Raw genomic sequence first — 21,557 nt, 5'->3', positions numbered from 1 at the left:
ACACGGACAGAGGTGTCAGCAGAGAGCACTGTGGATAACACAAAAAAGAAATTCAAAAAGTAAAGCATTTGCTCTGTAGCATACAGCTGCTATAAAGTACTAAAAGGATTAAGATTTTTTTTAATAGAAGTCATTTACAAATCTGTTTAACTTTCTGGCACCAGTTCATTTAAAAAAAAATAAAAGTTTCCCACCGGAGTACCCCTTTAATAAATATTCAGAATGATATTAAGTATTTTTTTAGCAAATGAATGTGATGGTTTTTTGGACATGGAAATCTTATTGCTTTCTTGGCATCTCGGTGCCCACCACTGTTAGGGTCAGGGTTACATTACTTTTCAAAGCATTCATTCAGTTGTAAATCTTTTAATTTCCCATGTGAAAGCACAGAGCTTTAGTGAAAATATTTAACTTCCTGTAACTGTTTAGAAGCAGCCAGTAGTCTAAGAACATGAAACGTGCTGTGCCGAAGTGGACTTACATTGGCTAATTAAGCGAAAGATCACTGATGAAATAAAGATTTTTGTCCTTATCTAAAACATTAGAGAGGTACATCATTCAGAATCAGTGTTATTAAAACATAGGGACACCCCCTATTATTCTCAGAAAATAGCAGTAATGCAAGAAGCCGAGGCCGCTCCATATATGGCTTATATGAGTTGGATATCAGAAATAACTGATGCCAGCTGTTTATCCCCCCACATGCCAAGGTCACTATTGACATCAGCATCTAAGGAGTTAGACAGTGGTAGGGGGCTCTGTTTGTAATATGATCGTCTAGTGGCAGAGTTTAATAGGAGATGCAATACAGAAATATTTTGGTGTGTTGTACAAGTGATCCTATGTATAAGTACCCTGTGAGGTACATTATTCTATAAAAGTATTGAAAAAATTGAACACAACCCCTTTAACCCCTTAAGGACGCAGGACGTAAATGTATGTCCTGGTGCGGTGGTACTTAACGCACCAGGACGTACATTTACGTCCTGTGCATAACCGCGGGCATCGGAGCAATGCCCGTGTCATGCGCGGCTGATCCCGGCTGCTGATCGCAGCCAGGGACCCGCTGGCAATGGCCGACGCCCGCGATCTCGCGGGCGTCCGCCATTAACCCCTCAGGTGCCGGGATCAATACAGATCCCGGCATCTGCGGCAGTGCGCGATTTGAATGAATGATCGGATCGCCCCCAGCGCTGCTGCGGGGATCCGATCATTCAGAACGCCGCACGGAGGTCCCCTCACCTTCCTCCGTCCGGCTCCCGGCGTCTCCTGCTCTGGTCTGAGATCGAGTAGACCAGAGCAGAAGATCGCCGATAACACTGATCTGTTCTATGTCCTATACATAGAACAGATCAGTATTAGCAATCATGGTATTGCTATGAATAGTCCCCTATGGGGACTATTCAAGTGTAAAAAAAAATGTAAAAGTAAAATAAAAAAAAAAGTGAAAAATCCCCTCCCCCAATAAAAAAAGTAAAATGTCAGTTTTTTCCTATTTTACCCCCAAAAAGCGTAAAAAATAAATTTTATAGATATATTTGGTATCGCCGCGTGCGTAAATGTCCAAACTATTCAAATAAAATGTTAATGATCCCGTACGGGGAACGGCGTGAACGGAAAAAAAAAAAAGTCCAAAATTGCTACTTTTTAAATACATTTTATTTTAAAAAATTATAAAAAATTCATTAAAAGTTTTTTATATGCAAATGTGGTATAAATAAAAAGTACAGATCATGGCGCAAAAAATGAGCCCCCATACCGCCGCTTATACGGAAAAATAAAAAAGTTAGAGGTCATCAAAATAAAGGGATTATAAATGTACTAATTTGATTAAAAAGTTTGTGATTTTTTTAAGCGCAACAATAATATAAAAGTATGTAATAATGGGTATCATTTTAATCGTATTGACCCTCAGAATAAAGAACACATGTCATTTTTACCATAAATTGTACGGCGTGAAAACGGAACCTTCCAAAATTAGCAAAATTGCGTTTTTCGTTTTAATTTCCCCACAAAAATAGTGTTTTTTGGTTGCGCCATACATTTTATGATACAATGAGTTATGTCATTACAAAGGACAACTGGTCGCGCAAAAAACAAGCCCTCATACTAGTCTGTGGATGAAAATATAAAAGAGTTATGATTTTTAGAAGGCGAGGAGGAAAAAATGAAAACGTAAAAATTAAATTGTCTGAGTCCTTAAGGCCAAAATGGGCTGAGTCCTTAAGGGGTTAACCCCTTTCATTATATAAAAATCTAAAATAATTGGCAGTCATAGTTTTGGAAATGCCTGAACTACTACTAAAATTTTGCAGAAAGAAAAAAAAAATACCTAATGTCAGAATTGCTGTTTTTTTATCACTTTGCAAAAAAGGATGAAATTAAAAAAAATATATATTTATTTTAAATTGGTGCAAAATACACTTTTTTAAAAGTAGAACAACAAGAAAACCTAAATTTGATAGCACTGTAATCATACAGACTCATGGAAGTCCACCCTACCAATAATAATTTTAAATAAATAAATAAATATATTAATGATAACATTAACAAAAAATTCAACATGCTGCACAAAAAACAAGCCATAATATGGCTGTCCTAACTGGAAGAAAAAAAAAAAAAGGCCTTTGAAAGGTGAGGAGAAAAAAAAAGTTAAATTGGCTGCATCCTTGAGGGGTTGAGACCCGATTGCCGGGACGCCTACTGTACTGTCATCGTAGATTCATTGTCATGTGAATTTAATGGTTCTTTTGTTTTGGCTTAAACTCAGGAATTTAAATGGCAGTTCCAAGGAGCTTCCTGATATATATTTGTCAGCCATCTTGTTACCAGATAAAAACCGTGCCACAAAACGAAAAACAAGCATTAAGAAACGGACCGTTCATCCAGAGTTCAATGAAAAGTAAGCACTTTTGTATGAATGACAGCACTGTGGGTTAGGCAGTATAGGCTCATATGTTGCGAATACTGCTGAGGTAACATAGATAGAGACATTGGAGGAGATTAAGACCTGTGCAGAGGAATAGTTGACCATTTCCCCATAGCAACCAATTAGACTGCTTCTTTTATTTTTTTAGAGGCCTTTTCAAAAATTAAGCGATCTGATTGGTTGCTATGGGCAACTGTCAGGTTTTCCTTTGCACAAGTTTTGATGATTCTCCTCCATTTCATCAGATAAAAATGTACCATATCCAGGAAGGACCAACTATGACTAATGCGCTGGTTTGTATTAAAGGAAATCTGTCATATCATGTTCAGAGCTCAAGTGTCAAAATCTGTAGGAGCCCAAGAGTACACTCCTCCTCCCTCCCCCACCCCTCTCTGCCCTGCATTATTTATGTACAGGGCTCTGGTTCCAGCACTGAGCCCCGTACTTCAGTCAATCAAGGCAGGAAGGGGTGGGGGAGGGAGAAGGCATGCATGCTGCAGCAGCTCAGTAATCCATCCTTGACTCTTGAGCTCTGAGCATGATAAAGAGCTGACAGATTCATTCCCTTTAAAGCATTGTACAAAAAGTTGTACTTAACCCTAAAATGGCTACCATTGAAATCTGGGGGCTATACTCAGTGTTCCATCAAATTATGCATTGGACTGGTTTCAGATGAGCCTATTATGGATGCATGTCCAAGCATGTCTGATGACCTGAACTGAAAGAACTACAAAGAACGTGGTCTCAAATGGCTGGAGGTGCTCAACCCCAAATGCTGTTGTGCATTTATACTGGGGGAGCAGATCCTGCCCTTGTAGTCCGTTGCTAAGGGCGATCCCCAGCATAAAAATGCATACAATGGAGGATGCCTGCAGCGGACTACAAGTGCCACAATAGAATCCTACACCAGATAGACGATGTGGATGTGTAGCAATTAGAATAATACAGAAATTTAGGTGCACTACTGTGGTAGATGTATACAGTGACATTGGCTATCCATCAACACTGATGTTAAAATTGAGACATTCGCCAGTATATCCTTATATGAAGGACATACCAGAGCCCGCACATCAATGCCAAGGTTTCTCAAATGGCGCGGGACCTAGCACTAAACCTAACTGAACTGAAAGAAGCATAGATCCTGCAGTCTGGCCAGGACTTGCATCTGTTTCACAGATTTAAAAAAACGAAACCCTTAGTGTTATGCTTCTCTTCTAGAAGTACTGCTTCTTGTCAATCTTATGGCTCCATACACCATATTAATGACTTTGTGCGCTGTGTTCATGCTTTATCATTAAGTTAATATCCACATGTCCTACAATTGGACTTATAGTCCTCAGTGACAAAGTTACTGTGTAAAGACTGGTAAATGTGTGTATTGTATTGACTTACCCTTGTGATTATGTCAGGTTGGAGTGGGAAATACCATTGGAGGAAGCAACAAAGAGAAAACTAGAAATCTCTGTGAAAAACAGTGTATCCTTCATGTCAAGAGAAAAAGAGCTTCTTGGAAAGGTGCGGACTTCATTCCTAATATATCCTGATATATGCTTTTTAGACTGATGTGATTTATACTGCAAGGAATAAGATGTTAGATCGCCGCGGTCCCGCTGCTGGGGAGCCCCGGGATCCCCGCTGCGGCACCCCGCTATCATTACAGTACAGAGCAAGTTCGCTCTGTGCGTAATGACAGGCGATACAGGGGACGGAGCCGCGTGACGTCATGGCGCCGCCCCTCATGACATCACGGCCCATCCCCTTAATGCAAGTCTATGGCAGGGGGCGTGACGACCGCCGCGCCCCCTCCCATAGACTTGTATTGAAAGGGGCGGGCCGTGATGTCATGAGGGGCGGAGCCATCATGAGGGGCTCCGTCCCCTGTATTGCCCGTCATTACTTGCAGAGCGAACTCGCTCTGTGCTGTAATGATAGCGCAGTGCCGCAGCGGGGATCCCGGGGCTCCCCAGCAGCGGCACCGCTGCGATCTGACATCTTATCCCCTATCCTTTGCATAGGGGATAAGATGTCTAGGGGCGGAATACCCCTTTAAGCAGTGTTCAGATTCTGTGTTTTTTCAGATAAGTCTTTTAAAGGAGAACTGTCAGCCTGTTCACCCACACTAAACCTAATACACTGGGTTATAGTGCGGTTGAACAGGAATCCATCGTGGGGTCATTTACTTAAATATGTCCAGTAGGTCCTGAGATATGTTCCCCAAAAGATCCTCAGCTAAATTCAGTTAATGGGGGGGGCTCAGTTGGCTCAATTTACATATTCATTTTCTGTAACTCCACTTCTTTAGGACCTGCTGAACATATTTAGAGGGGTACTCCGGTGGAAAACACATTTATTCAAATCGACTGGTGCAAAAAACAGATTTGTAAATTACTTCTATTTAAAAATGTTAATCCTTCCTGGACTTATCAGATGCTGTATGCTACAGCGGAAGTTGTGTAGTTCCTTCCAGTGCTCTATGCTGCCACCTCTGTCCATGTCAGGAACTGTCCAGAGCAGGAGGGGTTTGCTATGGGGATTTACTCCTACTCTGGACAGTTCCTGACAAAGGTGTAAGGAGAGAGCACTGTGGTCAGAGAGAAAAGAACTATCACAACTTCCTGTGGAGCATACAGCAGCTGATAAGTACTGGTGGGATTAAGATTTTTAAATAGAAGTAATTTGCAAGTCTTTTTTACTTTCTGGCTCCAGTTGATTTGAAAAAAAAAAATTCAAACCGGAGTACCCCTTTAAAGGAGTTCTCTAAGCTAAAACTTTTAACCCCCCTGTGCCCGGGCTGTAAAACTATACATAATAAACTTTCACTTACCTGCCTACGATCCCCCGTTGTTCCGATATCGCCGTCCCGTTCTCCGTTCCTGGTCTCTTCCACTTCCTGCGGGTCGGTGACTTCACTCTGCGCTCAGCCTATCAGCGGCCGCAGCAATGTCCCGTCGCGGCCGCTGATAGGCTGAGTGCAGAGTGAAGTCACCGACCCGCAGGAAGAGGAAGCTGACAGGGACCGGAGCACGGACGGCGATATCGGAACAACGGGGAATCGTAGGCAGGTAAGTGAAAGTTTATTATGTACAGTTTTACAGCCCGGGCACAGCAGGGGATAAAAGATTTCAGTTGGAGAACTCCTTTAAGTAAGGACTTCTGTTCACCCACACTATAATCCAGTGTATTGGGTTTAGTGTGGGTGAACAGGCTGACAATTTTCCTTTTTAAAAGCCTGGTCAGAGACTGAAAGTGAGCATGAAGGGCGATGAAAATTGTGTCTTCACTGGACAACTTTATAGATAACATGATTGTAGGATAACATTTGTTTTGTCAATAAATGCAGCAATAATATAAAGTATGTGGTGTGTTTACTTAGGTTCTCTTTTCTACACTGCATGGTTTCTGGTCTTAAGGGCTTGTCCTGCCATTAACACTAATGCTCTGTATAGGGGATATATGTATGATTAAGTCTGGCCATTGGGATCCCAGCCAATCGAGAGAGTAGGGTCCTGAGTCTCCTGTCGGAATGGAACAGTGAACATGGTTTGGCAGCTATCTTCAGCAGACTTCTTAAGCAATAAGTGTAGTGTGCATGCGCTGACACCAGTCCATTAAAAAACACCCGGGACAGTGTTCTCAAAATCGTGGGAGGTCCTAGCAGGCAGACCCCCCGAGATCAGACACTTATCAGGATAGGAGATAAGTGTTAATGATGGGACAAGAGTGACAAATATGCAGATATGCAGGACACATAAAGGTGTGCAAAATACTTTACTTATAAACAAAACAAAATATGCCAATCCTTTAGATATAGGGCAGAAATGTTAATTTATAAATTTTAAGGTTTTCGTTTCATGGTATTCATTTAATAGTGATCTGTCTCCTCCTAATCCTACAGGTTGTTATCGACCTTTCTCAGGTGGACTTGTCTAAGGGAGTTAATGAATGGTAAGTTCTGTAATGTTAAAAAAAAAAAAGTACATTTATTTACCTAATAAAACTTATGGAATTTCACAATAATCTAATCGTGCTAAAGGCTTCCCCACTTATCCACATCTCGCACAATAAACAGATGGACAGAGAGCACAATAAATCAAAACCGTCGGCAGGAATCAAGATACACAAGGTGTTAGCCACGGCCAAATGCCTGCAAAATAGACCCAAACCAAATCCTGCAAAAGAGTTATGTCCCTGGAATGACAGGGATGGTGGGGTGTGGGTGGGATCTTGTGAAGGCCTGGGTAATGCTTTCTTAATTCCCATTCAGGCAGTAGCGATGGCATGGCTAGAGTCACATTTCCCTGATTCCTCATCCTTTTATCTTTTCCTCTGCTCTAAAGCACACATATCACCTGCTGCCCCGTAGTGTATGTTAATGTATAAATAAAGTTTTTATCCTCCCTTTTGTAGAAAAAAAATGCATGTGTAATTGTAGCCTTTATAAAGACTTTGGGCTTCATTTACTAAGAGTGGAGTGTAGTTTTCTTCGTGGGAGTTTTTTTTCCGACAGGTACTTTTCCATGGTATTTACTATTGAATTATGTATTTGGCGATTTTCCCTAAATTTTTCCTTTTTTTACAACTCCTCTGAGCTGTCAGGTTATCCAGAGCTCAAATCCACCACATTTTATGTGGGAACATTAAAAATATTTGAAGTTTTTTTTTCATATATTAAGTGTTTTTTTTTTTCGAGACACGTTCTTTTTCCTTGATGGGTGGGATCTTACAAAGGCCTGTGTAATGCTTCCTTAAAGGGGTAGTCCAGTGGAGAAAAACGTATCCCCTATCCTAAGGATAGGGGATAAGTTTGAGATCGCGGGGGTCCGACCGCTGGGGTCCCCTGCGATCCCTCTGTACGGAGGCCAGGCTCTCCGGCCAGATAGCGGGTGTCGACCTCCGCACGAAGCGGCGGCCGACACACCCCCTCAATACATCGCTATGGCAGAGCCGGAGATTGCCGAAGGCAGTGCTTCGGCTCTGCAATAGAGTTGTATTGAGGGGGCGTGTCGGCCGCCGCTTCGTGCGGAGGTCTACACGCCCCCTTCCCGCGGGCTGTCGGGGCTCCGTACAGGAGATCGCAGGGGGCCCCAACGGTCGGACCCCCCGCGATCTCAAACTTATCCCCTATCCTTAGGATAGGGGATAAGTTGTTCAACACTGGGTTCACCACTGGACTACTCCTTTAATTCCCATTCAGGTGGTAGCGATGGCATGGCTAGCAGTGCAGAAAAAATAGTTGCCACCTCTCACTCTCCTCACACCCCTTTATGTGTGTACCCACACCTCCACCTATTCTTTAGTCATCCTAGACTTGGTTATTAAGCTCTTCTAGGGGTTAAATACTTGAGTCCCATTTTCCCTGATTCTTCGTCCTTTATCTTCTCCCCGGTCTCGCACATCACCTGCCACCGTGTAGTTTCTTTCAGTATTTGCAGCGTTGGCAGGCGGTGCGGGCTGAGTTTCAGTTGCTGCAGTTCTCCCTCTGTTTGTCTGGATTTGAGTCTGTGGTCCGAATGGAGGACATAGCTAAGCCTCTGACAAATATGTATGCCCTCCTGCAGTCGTGTGGTCCAAGCCCCTTTGATAGAGCTCTTTCTAAATGGCGCACTGACATTCCTGACTTATCAGAGGATGACTGGGAGGATGTTTCTGATTACTACTTTTATTCTGTTAGTGCCAGGAATGTTCTGATTCAATATAGGCTCCTCCACCGAGATTACTACACTACAGCTACACCAAAACATTTAGGGATGTCTACAAATCATGTCTATTTTCATTGTCAAGCAGATACTGTCATGTTCCTACATGCAGTGCAGTCTTGCCCTTAAAGGGGTACTCCGGTCCTGAGACATCTTATCCCCTATCCAAAGGATAGGGGATAAGATGTCTCACTGCAGGTGTCCCGCAACTAGGGACCACTGTAATCTTGTATTCACCACCCACCTGTTTGAGCTGCACGCCGCGGTGCCAGCTCACAAACAGCCGGGTGGCAACCACAGGACCGGAGTATTGTGACGTTACAACTACCCCCCCCCCCCCCCCCCGTGTGTGACGTCACCACCCGCCCCCACTATGCGTCACGGCCGTCACGCCCCCTCCCATAGACTTGCATAGCGGGGGCGGGGGGCGACGTCACATGGGGGCGGAGTTGTAACGTCACCCGGCTGTTTGTGAGCTGGCACCGCGGTGTGCAGCTCAAACAGGTGGGTGGTGAATACAAGATTGCGGGGGTCCCCAGTTGCGGGACCCCTGCAGTGAGACATCTTATCCCCTATCCTTTGGATAGGTGATAAGATGTCTCAGGACCGGAGTACCGGGATAAGATGTCTCAGGACCGGAGTGTTCCTATTCTGGTTGGCTGTCCTACTTTTTATGAACCAGCACTTTGCATTTACTAAAGTCTTGACACCCCCCCCCCCCCCAAGTTTGCCTATTGGTGTTCTTCCGCGTTTTTGTGCCAAAAAAAGCAATCACTATGGTGTGGAAGCCCAGGGACACACCCACGCTGGTGCAATAAACTTATTTGGTCACCTATTATGACTTCATGTACAAAATACTGTATATGAACAAGCGATGCCTGTGGAATTACAATAAAGTATAGTCAGGTTGGGTTGAGAACCCGGAAACGGCACATGTGGCTGCTGTCTGATCCCTCTGCTTCCGGGGACGTGGGAATGGCAGATATTCTTGTTTGCATAGGTTGTATGCGTGTAGAAGTATCACGGCACGGAACCTAAGGAATTCTGAAGAAGCTCTGTTACACTAGTCAGAATACTGAAATGATAAAAGCTGGGCAATTTTATCATAAAATGCGTTCTAGTGAAAGTCTTCCATTTCAGGAAAAAAACGTTGTTGCCCATGTTTTTATGCCTTTCCGCACCTACTCTATCCACTCTGAGATACAGGTCCTATATTTTTTTTTTATATCGTTCTTTTGGACAAAGTGGGCAGATCCAAAAAATAAGGAAAGTCTATGTTAATATGTATAAATACAGTTCTCATCCTCCCTTTTGTATAAATAAAAAGTGCACCTGTAATTGTAGCCTTTAATTGATTAATTTTATTTTTTCCCTGACAGGTACTTTTTCATAGTATTTACTATCGTATCTTGTATTTGTCTATTTTCCCTACGTTTTTCTTTTTTTTTTTACACATGCTCTGAGCTGTCAGGTTTTCCAGAGCTGAAATCCACCACATTTTATGTGGAAACATAAGTAAATTTTTCGCTTTTTTCTGTATTTTTTTTTTTTTATAGACGCGCCCTTTCCCCTGATGACCACGACCCCTTTTCAGGTTTTCTTAGAAAAGAATTAGTAGGGTTTTTTGGATTTTTTTTTTTTGTTTGAGATCCTGGCACACAAAAAAAAATCCTACAAAACCTACTTGGAAAAGCCTGAGTAAAGGGGGGGCCATTTTTTTCGGTCACCCTTCCAAATTCCACCAAAAGTAAAAAAAATGTTTTTTTACTTCTCTTTTATTCTAGGTATGACCTGTCAGAAGAAAGAACAAGCGTCTAACCTGTATCTTCAATGAGATGAGCCATTATTTTTTTTCTTGGAGAGGTTACTTGCTGAAGTGCGATGGACAATCTGAAAGCATCTCTAGCAGAAAAGAACCTTTCTCGATCAAGAAAAGCGAGGACATTCATAAGATCTGCTCCACCTTACGAGACGATGGAACCATTTTGTTGCTTTGATGCTTATGCTGTTACAAGGGAATGTAGTCTAACAGTCTGCTGACCCCTTCTATCCTAGAAATTGATGTGTATATAGGTGTTACTGCCATAGGAGGGATAAGAAGGAAGATCAGTTACATCTCTTACTGTCGCATAAGGATACAGCAGGGGGGCTTATTGAAATGTCTGAATTTCTAATAGAAAGTCTAAATTTCTAGCAGAAAGGCCTAGTTATTACTTTTAGTTTACAAAAAAAGGAACGTCCACTTGGAAGTAGTATTCAGTATATACTATGGCAGCAGGGAACTTGCCAGTCAGGGGTGTTCTTGATCTTATTATTTTAGTTTCTATAGTTCAGGCAATAATAATCTTATATGAAACCTAAGGTGACCCCTAGCCCCCTCTCCCCTCCATCCACATTCCTACAAAGTTTGTGAGTATTGTGCCTTTTAACCCTTTTTATACATTTTACCTTTTAATTACCATATGGTTTATTGTAACTGTTTTTATTTTTTACTTGTTTTAAAGAAATCTAAATCCTTTTTGCCGGTTTGGTTAGGATTGTATAGGAGATCTGTTTTTGTCATACATCATTTAAGACTAATATATGGACCTTATGGTGTCACCTGGGGTAGACATTTCTTAAAGGGGTACTCCGCCCCTAGACATCTTATCCCCTATCCAAAGGATAGGGGATAAGATGTTAGATCGCCGCAGTGCCACTGCTGGGGACCCCCGCTGCGGCAATGCGCTATCATTACAGCACAGAGCGAGTTCGCTCTGTGCGTAATGACGGGCGATACAGGGGACGGAGCAGCGTGACGTCATGGCTTTGCCCCTCGTGACATCACGGCCCGTCCCCTTAATGCAAGTCTATGGCAGGGGGCGTGACCACCGCCGCGCCCCCTCCCATAGACTTGTATTGAAAGGGACCGGCCGTGATGTCACGAGGGGGCGGAGCCGTGACGTAACTATGCTCCGGCCCCTGTATTGCGCGTCATTACGTGCAGAGCGATCCCAGTGCTCCCCAGCAGCAGCACCGTGGCGATCTGACATCTTATCCCGTATCCTTTGGATAGGGGATAAGATGTCTAGGGGCGGAGTACCCCTTTAAAGGAACCCTTCCTCTCTTCCTTGTGCTGTGATCTGGAAAGACATACAGAAAAGCAGATCTCCAGAATGTGATGCCTTTAAAAAAAAAATGTAAAAAAAAGGACATGTAGCCAATCCAAAAAAAAAAAAAAAAAGAGATGTCACCATCATTAAATAGCTTATGACATTGTTTTCCAAACAGTGTGTCTCCAGCTGTTGCAAAACTACAACTCCCAGCATGCCCAGACAGTCTTTGGCTGTCCGGGCATGCTGAGAGTTGTAGTTTTGCAACAGCTGGAGGCGCACTGTTAGAAAAACACTGGCTTAGGGTGCCCTGATCACACACCTTTTTACAGCTTCTTGATATGCCAGTCTGTTCCTGAGATACGTGGTTTAAAGGGGTACTCCGGTGAAAACCTTTTTTTTTTTTTTTTTTTTTTTTTTTTATAATCAACTGGTGCCAGAAAGTTAAACAGATTTGTAAATTACTTCTATTAAAAAATCTTAATCCTTCCTGTACTTATTGGCTGCTGAATACTACAATGGAAATTATTTTCTTTTTGAAACAGAGTTCTCTGCTGACATCATGAGCACAGTGCTCTCTGCTGACATCTCTGTCCATTTTAGGAACTGTCCAGAACAGCATATGTTTGCTATGGGGATTTCCTTTTACTCTGGACAGTTCCTAAAATGGACAGAGATGTCAGCAGAGAGCACTGAGCTCATGATGTCAGCAGACAGCTCTGTGTTTCAAACGGAAAATAATTTCCACTGTAGTATTCAGCAGCTAATAAGTACAGGAAGGATTAAGATTTTTTTAATACAAGTAATTTACAAATCTGGAAAAATTATATTATACATTTTCCACTTTGTCTAGGCCTGATTGGGCGAAGGCATCACCTTTAACCTCGAACACATATTTTCCCCATATCTTTAACTGAGCTACACATCCCATTTTGCATAATTTACAAGTCTGTTTAACTTTCTGGCACCAGTTGATTAAAAAAAAAAATTTTTCACCGGAGTACCCCTTTAACAATTCATTTAATTGTCAAATGGGCATGAACTTAATTTTAATAAAAGGACTAAATATTAATGATAGGCTGGATTATACAGTCAGGGGGGGGGGGTGTATTAGGCATACACGACCCTCAATGTAAAATATACAAACCACCTGACTGTATATTCCCGCTCATCACCTGATAGCCACTCCCCTTATTAAAATTAAGTTCACGCCCATCTGACATTACCTGAATTGTCAGAAAAACTATAAATCTACATACGGTATGTCAAGAATAATAGGTCGTATCAAGAAACTGTAAGGAGGAGCATGATCCGGGCCCCTACCCTAAGCTATGTAATGGTATTAAATCATACTTGGGGGGGGGGGGGGGGGGGGGGTTGCCTACAGGTCCTCTTTACTTTCTGTCCTCTCAACATTTCAGTGTTACATTTCATTATTTTATGTTATATTGTATTTTCTTTTTTTGTAGCTTTATACACTGCATCCACCGCAAAGTAGTGGCTCACCTGCTTTCTGATATTCTAATACAATGCAGCTGCATATAGCATTCCATTGTCCAGTGTGTACCAAAAACAAGTTTTACAGGATGCTAAAATCTAATGTTTAGTGGTGTATGAATCGCGGATAATATATGTTCACACTTTAGGGCAGAATACATCTGATTTAGGGACATCATGTAATCCTTCCAAAAATGTATTTGCCTTAGAGGGATGAAAAGAAATGGAGCACTCGCCATAGAACTCTTTGCTGTATTCTTTGTTCCAGTTGGATAGACATACATTCAACACCTTTGTGCAGAGTGCAGAGCAGAAACAGCAGGAGCTGCACGCTCCTGAGCGACTGCCGCTGTTTCACGCCACTGTGACTTCCATTTAGAAAAGTCTTTAGATGTGCTAAACCTTTTAAAGCTTTGAAGAGACAATTTAAAGGGGAGCATCAGCAACAATGATGTTATCCATTATCTACAGGATAGGTGATAAGTAGCTGATCAAGGGGGGGGTCTGACTGCTGGGACCCCCATAATCACCAGAGGGGACCTGGTGCTCAGTGAGGAGCGTGTGCTGCAGACGGCATTCGCTCCATTAATTTATATGGGAGCACTGAAAAGACCTGAGTACAGCACTCGGGCATCATCTGCGCTCCAATAGAAATTAGTTGAGGGCGTGCCGTCGTCCAATGGATGACACGCACTCCTCACTGAGAGAGCCAGGGTCCCATCCCAGAGATTGTAGGGGGTCCAGGTGGAGGATAGGGGATAAGTAAACTTTTGCTGGAGTTCTCCTTTAAAGTATTTAAACCTGTTACATCCATATACATAGATATTTGCCTTGTACTGCGTATATTAGAAACCAAATCCAATCTATTTACCTGACCTTGAGCCCAATTTTCCCCCAACCACTTTAGCAGGTGGAGCAGTAACGTGTCAGTAGCTGGAGAATCACTGGCAGTCATGATCTGTGAATTCATTCCTGCTTTAAGCCTGTTTACAGTGTTGTCCTATTGTTTGCATTCCAGCAGAAGCCAAAATTTAGCTTTTTTATATACAATTTTTTTGTGTTTTGTTTTACATTTTCTATTACTTAAATATAATTTCATGTTCGGTTGTGAGAAGGATAAGCAATATTTGCACTATCTGTACTTATATGTATGCTTGTACACTTTTTGTTATTCCATTAGCAAATTGTTAATATTCATCCTGGGCCATTATTACTTATTATCTAATAAAATGGTCTCGTTGTCTCTCTGTAGAGTTATTGAAGTCATTTCTTGCCTTTTGTTACTGAGCTCCATCAATGGGCAATATGATATGAGTGATGACCTATTGTGTGAGATGAATGATGTGCTGTGAACAGAAATCTGCGTCATATATAAACCCCCTTATTTGCATTGAATGTCTCTTACATAAATGAAATAGGAAAAGCTCAAATTCAAGAAACCTAAAGGAAAACTCTTCTATTAAAGGACATTTTACTAGAGGATTAGTAAATCCCTTGCTTTAGAGCCCTATTAGATAGATAGCCCTGCTGTAAACAAGTGCTGATCTCATAGATGGGGACTCATTTACCGAGCCTTTCACAAGAAGGAACTTTTGGGGGGGATTACTTTTTAATTAAAGGCTGGCGGGACAGGACCGCCCTGATGACTTGTGGTCCATTCAGCATAAAAGTGACGACAGGTTCCCTTTTAAGGCAGTTAAAAATAGGTTTGAAAAGAACATGACCATTTCTTTCTAAACCAGTGCCACATCTGTTCAAAGATTGTATGTGTTTAGTATTGCAGCTCATCCCCATTCTTTCAACATAGCTGAGCTGCAATATCATCACAGCCAATGGACAGGTGTGACATTGCTCATTACTTTAAAGGGGTATTCCAGGCAAAAACATTTTATCCCCTATCCAAAGGATAGGGGATAAGATGTCTGATCGCGGGGGGCCAGCTGCTGTGACCCCCCGCGATCTCCCTGCAGCACCGCATTCTGCATCCCCAGTTTCGGAAACCTCCGGGTGACTTCATGCCACGCCCCCTCCATTCATGTCTATGGGAGGGGGCGTGACGGCTGTCGCGCTCCCTCCCATAGACTTGCATTGAGGGAGCGGGGCTATGACGTCACGAGCTCCCGGCGCCAGCTCCAGCGTACCGAACAGTTTGTTCCAAATGCTGAGCAGCGGAGTACCCCTTTAACCCCTGAATGACGCAGGACGTAAATGTACGTCCTGGTGAGCTGGTACTTAACGCACCAGGACGTACATTTACGTCCTATGCGTAACTGCGAGCATCGGAGCGATGCTGGTGTCATGCGCGGCAGGTCCGGTTGCAGATAGCGGCCAGGGGCCCGCCGGTAATTGCAGACATCCGCAATCGCGCGGATGTCTGCCTTTAACCCCTCAGATGCCGTGATCAATACAGATCACGGCATCTGCAGCATTGCGGACACTAAAATGGATGATCGGATCGCCCGCAGCACTGCCGCGGTGATCCGATCATCCAGCATGGCAGCCGGAGGTCCCCTCACCTGCCTCCGCTGCCTTCCACGGCTCCCAACTATTAAAATAAAATGTTAATTATACCGTACGGTGAACGGCGTGAACGTAAAAAAAAAAAGTCCAAAATAGCAGCTTTTGTTTTATAACATTTTATTCCCAAAAAATTAATAAAAAAATGTGTTCAAAGTTTTATATAAGCAAATGTGGTATGAGCCCTCATACTGCCGCTTATACGGAAAAATGAAAAAGTTATAGGTCTTCAAAATTGGGGGATTTTAAACTTACTAATTTGGTTTAACAGTTTGCGATTATTTTTTTAAGCGCAAAAGTATGTTATCATGGGTATCATTTTAATCGTATTGACCCAAAGAATAAAGAACACACGTCATTTTTACCGTAAATTGTACGGCGTGAAAACGAAACCTTCCAAAATTTGCATAATTGCTGTTTTCTTTTTAATTTCCCCACACAAATAGTATTTTTTTTTGGTTGTGCCATACATTTTATGGTAAAGTGAGTGATGGCAATACAACGGACAACTGGTTGCGCAAAAAACAAGCCCTCATACTAGTCTGTGGATGAAAATATAAAAGAGTTATGATTTTTTTTGAAGGGGAGGAGGAAAAAACTAAAATGTAAAAATAAATGGGCTTAAAGGGGTACTCCCACCCTAGACATCCTATCCCCTATCCAAAGGATAGGGGATAAGATGTCTGATCGCGGAGGTCCCGCCGCTAGGGACCCCCGCAATGTTGCATGCGGCACCCACCCATAGACTTGCATTGAGGGGACGGGGCGTGACGTCACAGACTTCCGTTCCCGTGGTCGCGACCGAGACCCACCAGCGCTTCTGAACAAGAAACAGGTGGGTGCCACATGCAACATTATATTTTTCATTTTCATGGACCCCTGTTCCAAAAATATGTCAGACACCTTTGGGGCATAAATGCTCACTGTACCCCTTATTACATTACGTGAGGGGTGTAGTTTCCAAATTGGGGTCATATGTGGGGGGAGGGGGTCCATTGTTCTGGCACTATGGGGGCTTTGTAAACACACGTGGCCTTCAATTCCGGACAAATTTTCTCTTCAAAATCCCAATGGCGCTCCCTCTCTTCTGAGCATTGTAGTGCACCCGCAGAGCACTTTACATCCACGTATGGGGTATGTTCTTGCTCAGAAGAAATGGGGTTACAAATTTTTGGGGGCTTTTTTCCTATTTTCCCTTGTGAAAATGAAAAATTTAGGGTAACACCAGCATTTTAGTGAAAGTTTTTTATTTTTTTTCATTTTCCCATCCAACTTTAACGAAAATTCATCAAACACCTGTGGGGTGTTAAGGCTCACTATACCCCTTGTTCCGTGAGGGGTGTAATTTCCAAAATGGGGTCACATGTGGGTATTTATTTTTGTGCGTTTGTCAGAACCGCTGTAAAATCAGCCACCCCTGTGCAAATCACCAATTTAGGCCTCAAATGTACATGGTGCGCTCTCACTCCTGAGTCTTGTTGTGCGCCCGCAGAGCATTTTACGCCCACATATGGGGTATTTACGTACTCAGGAGAAATTGCGTTACAAATTATGGGGGTCTTTTTTTCCTTTTACCGCTTGTGAAAATAAAAAGTATGGGGCAACACCAGCATTTTAGTGCAAAATTTTTTACTTTTTACACTAACAGGCTGGTGTAGCCCCCAACTTTTCCTTTTCATAAGGGGTAAAAGGAGAAAAAGCCCCCCAAAATTTGTAGTGGAATTTCTCCCGAGTACGGCGATACCCCACATGTGGCCCTAAACTGTTTCCTTGAAATACGACAGGGCTCCGAAATAAGAGAGTGCCATGTGCATTTGAAGACTAAATTAGGGATTGCATAGGGGTGGACATAGTGGTATTCTACGCCAGTGATTCCCAAACAGGGTGCCTCTAGCTGTTGCTAAACTCCCAGCATGCCTGGACAGTCAGTGGCTGTCCGGAAATGCTGGGAGTTGTTGTTTTGCAACAGCTGGAGGCTCCGTTTTGGAAACACTGCCAAACAATACATTTTTCATTTTTATTGGGAGGACAGTGTAAGGGGTGTATATGTTGTGTTTTACCCTTTATTATGTGTTTGTAGTGTTTTTAGGGTACATTCGCACTGGCGCAGGTTTATGGTGAGTTTCCCACTAGGAATTTGCGCTGCGGCAAAAAATTTGCCGCAGCTCAAACTTCAAACAGGAAACCACCGGTAAACTTGCCCGTGTGAATGTACCCTGTACATTCACATGGGGGCAAACCTCCAGCTGTTTCAAAACTACAACCCCCAGCATGCACTGACATCTGGAGGGCCACAGTTTGGAGATCACTGTGCAGTGGTCTCTAAACTGTAGCTCTCCAGATGTTGCAAAACTGCAAATCCCAGCATGCCCAAACGGCAAACAGCTGTCTCTGCATGCTGGGAGTTGTAGTTGCGTACCTCCAGCTGTTGCATAACTACATCTACAGCATGCCCTTCGGCAATCAGTACATGCTGGGAGTTGTACTTTTGCAACAGCTGGAGGCACACTGGTTGGAAAACCTTCAGTTAGGTTCTGTTACCTAACTCAGTATTTCCCAACCAGTGTGCCTCCAGCTGTTGCAAAACTACAACTCCCAGCATGTACTGATCGCTGAAGGGCATACTGTAGATGTAGTTATGCAAAAGCTGAAGGAACGCAACTACAACTCCCAGCATGCCGAGACAGCTGTTTGGGCATGCTGGGATTTGCAGTTTTGCATCATCTGGAGAGCTACAGTTTAGAGACCACTGCATAGTAATCTCCAAACTGTGGCCCTCCAGATGTTGCAAAACTACAAATCCCAGCATGCCCAGACAGCAAACAGCTGTGTGGGCATGCCAGGAGTTATAGTTTTGAAAGATCTGGAGGGCTACAGTTTAGAGACCACTGTAGCCCTCCAGCTGTTGCAAAACTACAAATCCCAAACACCTGTCTGGGCATGCTGGGAGATGTAGTTTTGCAACATCTGGAGGGCTACAGTTTAGAGACCACTGTAGGGGGCAACTCACCGGCTTCCATAGGATCCTGGGAGCCAGCCGCACGTCTCCTCCGCTGCCACCGGATGGGGAAGTTGACTTCGGCGCCGGTCCTCCTCGGTTTCCCCGTTCTGCACCGCCTATTGTGGGTGGGCAGGGCGGGGAAACCGAAAGTTAAGCCCCCGGCCCCGATCTGCTATTGGTCGTTACGTCTATACAAACAATAGCAGGGATAGGAGGAGTGGCACCCCTGCCACCTCACACCTATCCCTTCAGGGGCATCGTGGATGTCTTGGACAACCCCGATCCCCCTTATTTTCTGGGTCACCGGGTCACCATAGACCTGTATGACCCGGAATTGCGCAAATCGCCAGTGTGAATTGGTCTGATGACCAGTTCTGATGACCAGCAGTCACCCTGGTCCGGTCCCTGCCCCCGGCGCGGCGGGGACCGGAATTCCCCATGAAGTACCAGTACGTCATGGGTCCTGAAGACCCAGGGTGTCTCCGATGGAAAACTTATTTTTTTTTTTTTTTTTTTTATGAACTGGTGCCAGAAAGTTAAACAGATTTGTAAATTACTTCTATTAAAAATTCTTAATCCTTTCAGTACTTATTAGCAACTGTATGCTACAGAGGAAATTCTTTGCTTTTTGAATTTATTTTTTTGTCTTGTCCACAGTGCTCTCTTCTGACACCTCTGTCCGCATCAGGAACTGTCCAGAGCAGTATAGGTTTGCAATTGGGGATTTTTCTCCTGCTCTGGAAAGTTCCTGATACGGGCATCAGGTGTCAGCAGAGAGCACTGTGGACAAGACAAAAAAGAAATTCCTCTGTAGCAAACAGCTACTAATAAGTACTGGAAGGATAAATATTTTCTTAATAGAAGTAATTTACAAATCTGTTTAACTTTCTGGCACCAGTTTATTTAAAAAAACAAAATTCCACTGGAGTACCCCTTTTAAGAAAGTGAGTTTCACAGTTATTTATTTTTTACCTATGTGCAACACATTTATCATACTATCAAGGGAGGTTTATAAATTTGCCGCACATAAGCAAATAATAAATAACTTCAGAACACCATTTTGTATGATTCCTCCTCTCCTTTCTGCCCAAAAAGTCACAGTTGCAACTTTTTAAAAGTGCTCTCCAAAGGCATTTTTGTAATCCAGGTCTAACCGGACTTTGTCTTGTGACATTTTGAAGGGGTTTGCGACTTTTTTTATGCCTATGTGCGACATTCACACTTCATAAATTTGCGACCACTGCAAAGTGAAAAACGAAAGTTGCTTAGGCTGTTTGCTACGTATCACTGTATTTTTTGTGCGTTATGGCTGTCCCCGTCCACCACATTGGGGAACTAATCATATGTCACCTCGTCCTCCTGTGAGTTGCGGGCCGCTGGCGCTGTACTACATATTCCTGTGTCCGGGCTGCAAAAATAAACAAAATAAACTTTAACTCGCCTTTCTGCGTTCCCCCGTAGGCTATCACTGTTCACAGCGATGTCCCGCCTCGGTTGGTGATAGGCTGAGCGCACTGTCATGTAAGGAGACTGCCTATCACCAACCGAGGTGGGACATCGCCTCGGACGGTGATAGGCTGACGGCTCTGTGACGTTCCCATCCCCAACGTGGGGCCATTACCGGAGCAACGAGGGAACGTAGGAAGGTGAGTTAAAGTTTATTTTGTTTATTTTTGCAGCCCAGGCACAGGAATATGTAGTACAGTACAGAGTTCCAGTGCCGGTGGCCCGCAACTCACAGGAGGACGAAGAGAGCGCCGCTTACGGGTGACATATGATTAGTTCCCCGATGTGGGGGACAGCGCGGTGCTGGGCTGATAATTCATTGGGGGGGAAAGCAGGACAGTGCCCACGGGTCACATATGATTAGTTCCCCGATGTGGGGACAGTGCGCTGCGGCTGATAATTCATTCAGTCTCGGGGGGGGGGGGGGGGGGTGTAAGTGCCCAACCGGTATTGCGGTATGGGAAAAATTCATATCGCGCAGGAAAAAAATTTCGGTATGAACCGGTATACCGCCCAGCACTACGTGCACGTGCAACATTTTGTGCGCCTGGAGTAAGCAAAAGAAGAAAAAAAAAAAAAAGCACTAAATGCAGTGAAAATTTTCCACTTCATAGAGGTGTCTGTTTTTTTTTTCACGGCCTAAAATGTCCCTTTGTGTCTCAGGAGTTATGGCAACCTCTGGCCCCCCACACATTAGTTCAGTATTTGCTCCTGTTGTATTTTTTTTTTTTAGTTTACAGGGTTATCATGGGTGGAACTTTTCATTATTTTTGTGCCTGCTTTTGGCATATAAACCTTTTAAATAACAAATAAAAAATAAATAAATAAAATAGTGGGTGGGTTCCACAAGCATTGCAGAATTTCCGTGGCAGAATCTTCTAATTCCTGACTTGAATTGTTCATTTCATGTTGATCCTTTCTGTGGAATCTGCTCTGACAAACATTCAAAGGAGACGGTGCATGTCCGAGCGGTCCTAGCGCCTGCCAGCACAAGAGATTTATCAAAACCTCAGCAGAGGAAAAGTTGATCCGTTGCCCATAGCAACCAGATTGCTTCCTTTATGTTTCAGTTTTTTTATATATATATATATATATATATATATATATAAAAGAAGCAATATGATTGGTTTCTATGGACAACTGCACCACTTTCCCCCTGCACAGGTTTTGATAAATCTCCCCCCCCACAATGTCAATGAAGGGTTCGAACAACTCTGCTGGAATATGGACCAGGCTGCTATTCCAAACGCTAACAGAAGATGGCGCTGGTACGTAACTTGAAGCAGAAGGGTCTGAGGGGAGCTGACACGCGCACACTC

At 43.4% G+C, this 21,557-nt stretch overlaps 1 protein-coding gene across 1 annotated transcript in view; it reads left to right on the top strand.

The window, feature by feature from the left end:
* Nucleotides 1-11,882, top strand: part of ESYT1 (extended synaptotagmin 1) — a 122,177-nt gene extending 110,295 nt beyond the window's left edge. Inside the window, exons 28-31 of the mRNA XM_056562314.1 lie at nt 2,771-2,902; nt 4,339-4,444; nt 6,825-6,874; nt 10,410-11,882. Of these exons, the coding sequence (XP_056418289.1) occupies nt 2,771-2,902; nt 4,339-4,444; nt 6,825-6,874; nt 10,410-10,443 (322 nt within the window). The 3' untranslated portion in view covers nt 10,444-11,882. The remainder of the gene's footprint in view (nt 1-2,770; nt 2,903-4,338; nt 4,445-6,824; nt 6,875-10,409) is intronic.
* Nucleotides 11,883-21,557: the final 9,675 nt, after the last annotated feature.

The sequence above is a fragment of the Hyla sarda genome, chromosome 2 (assembly GCF_029499605.1).
Source record: "Hyla sarda isolate aHylSar1 chromosome 2, aHylSar1.hap1, whole genome shotgun sequence".
Classification (NCBI taxonomy): Eukaryota; Metazoa; Chordata; class Amphibia; order Anura; family Hylidae; genus Hyla; species Hyla sarda.
Note: the sequence above shows the minus strand (reverse complement) of the source record. Positions and strands in the feature narration are given on the sequence as shown.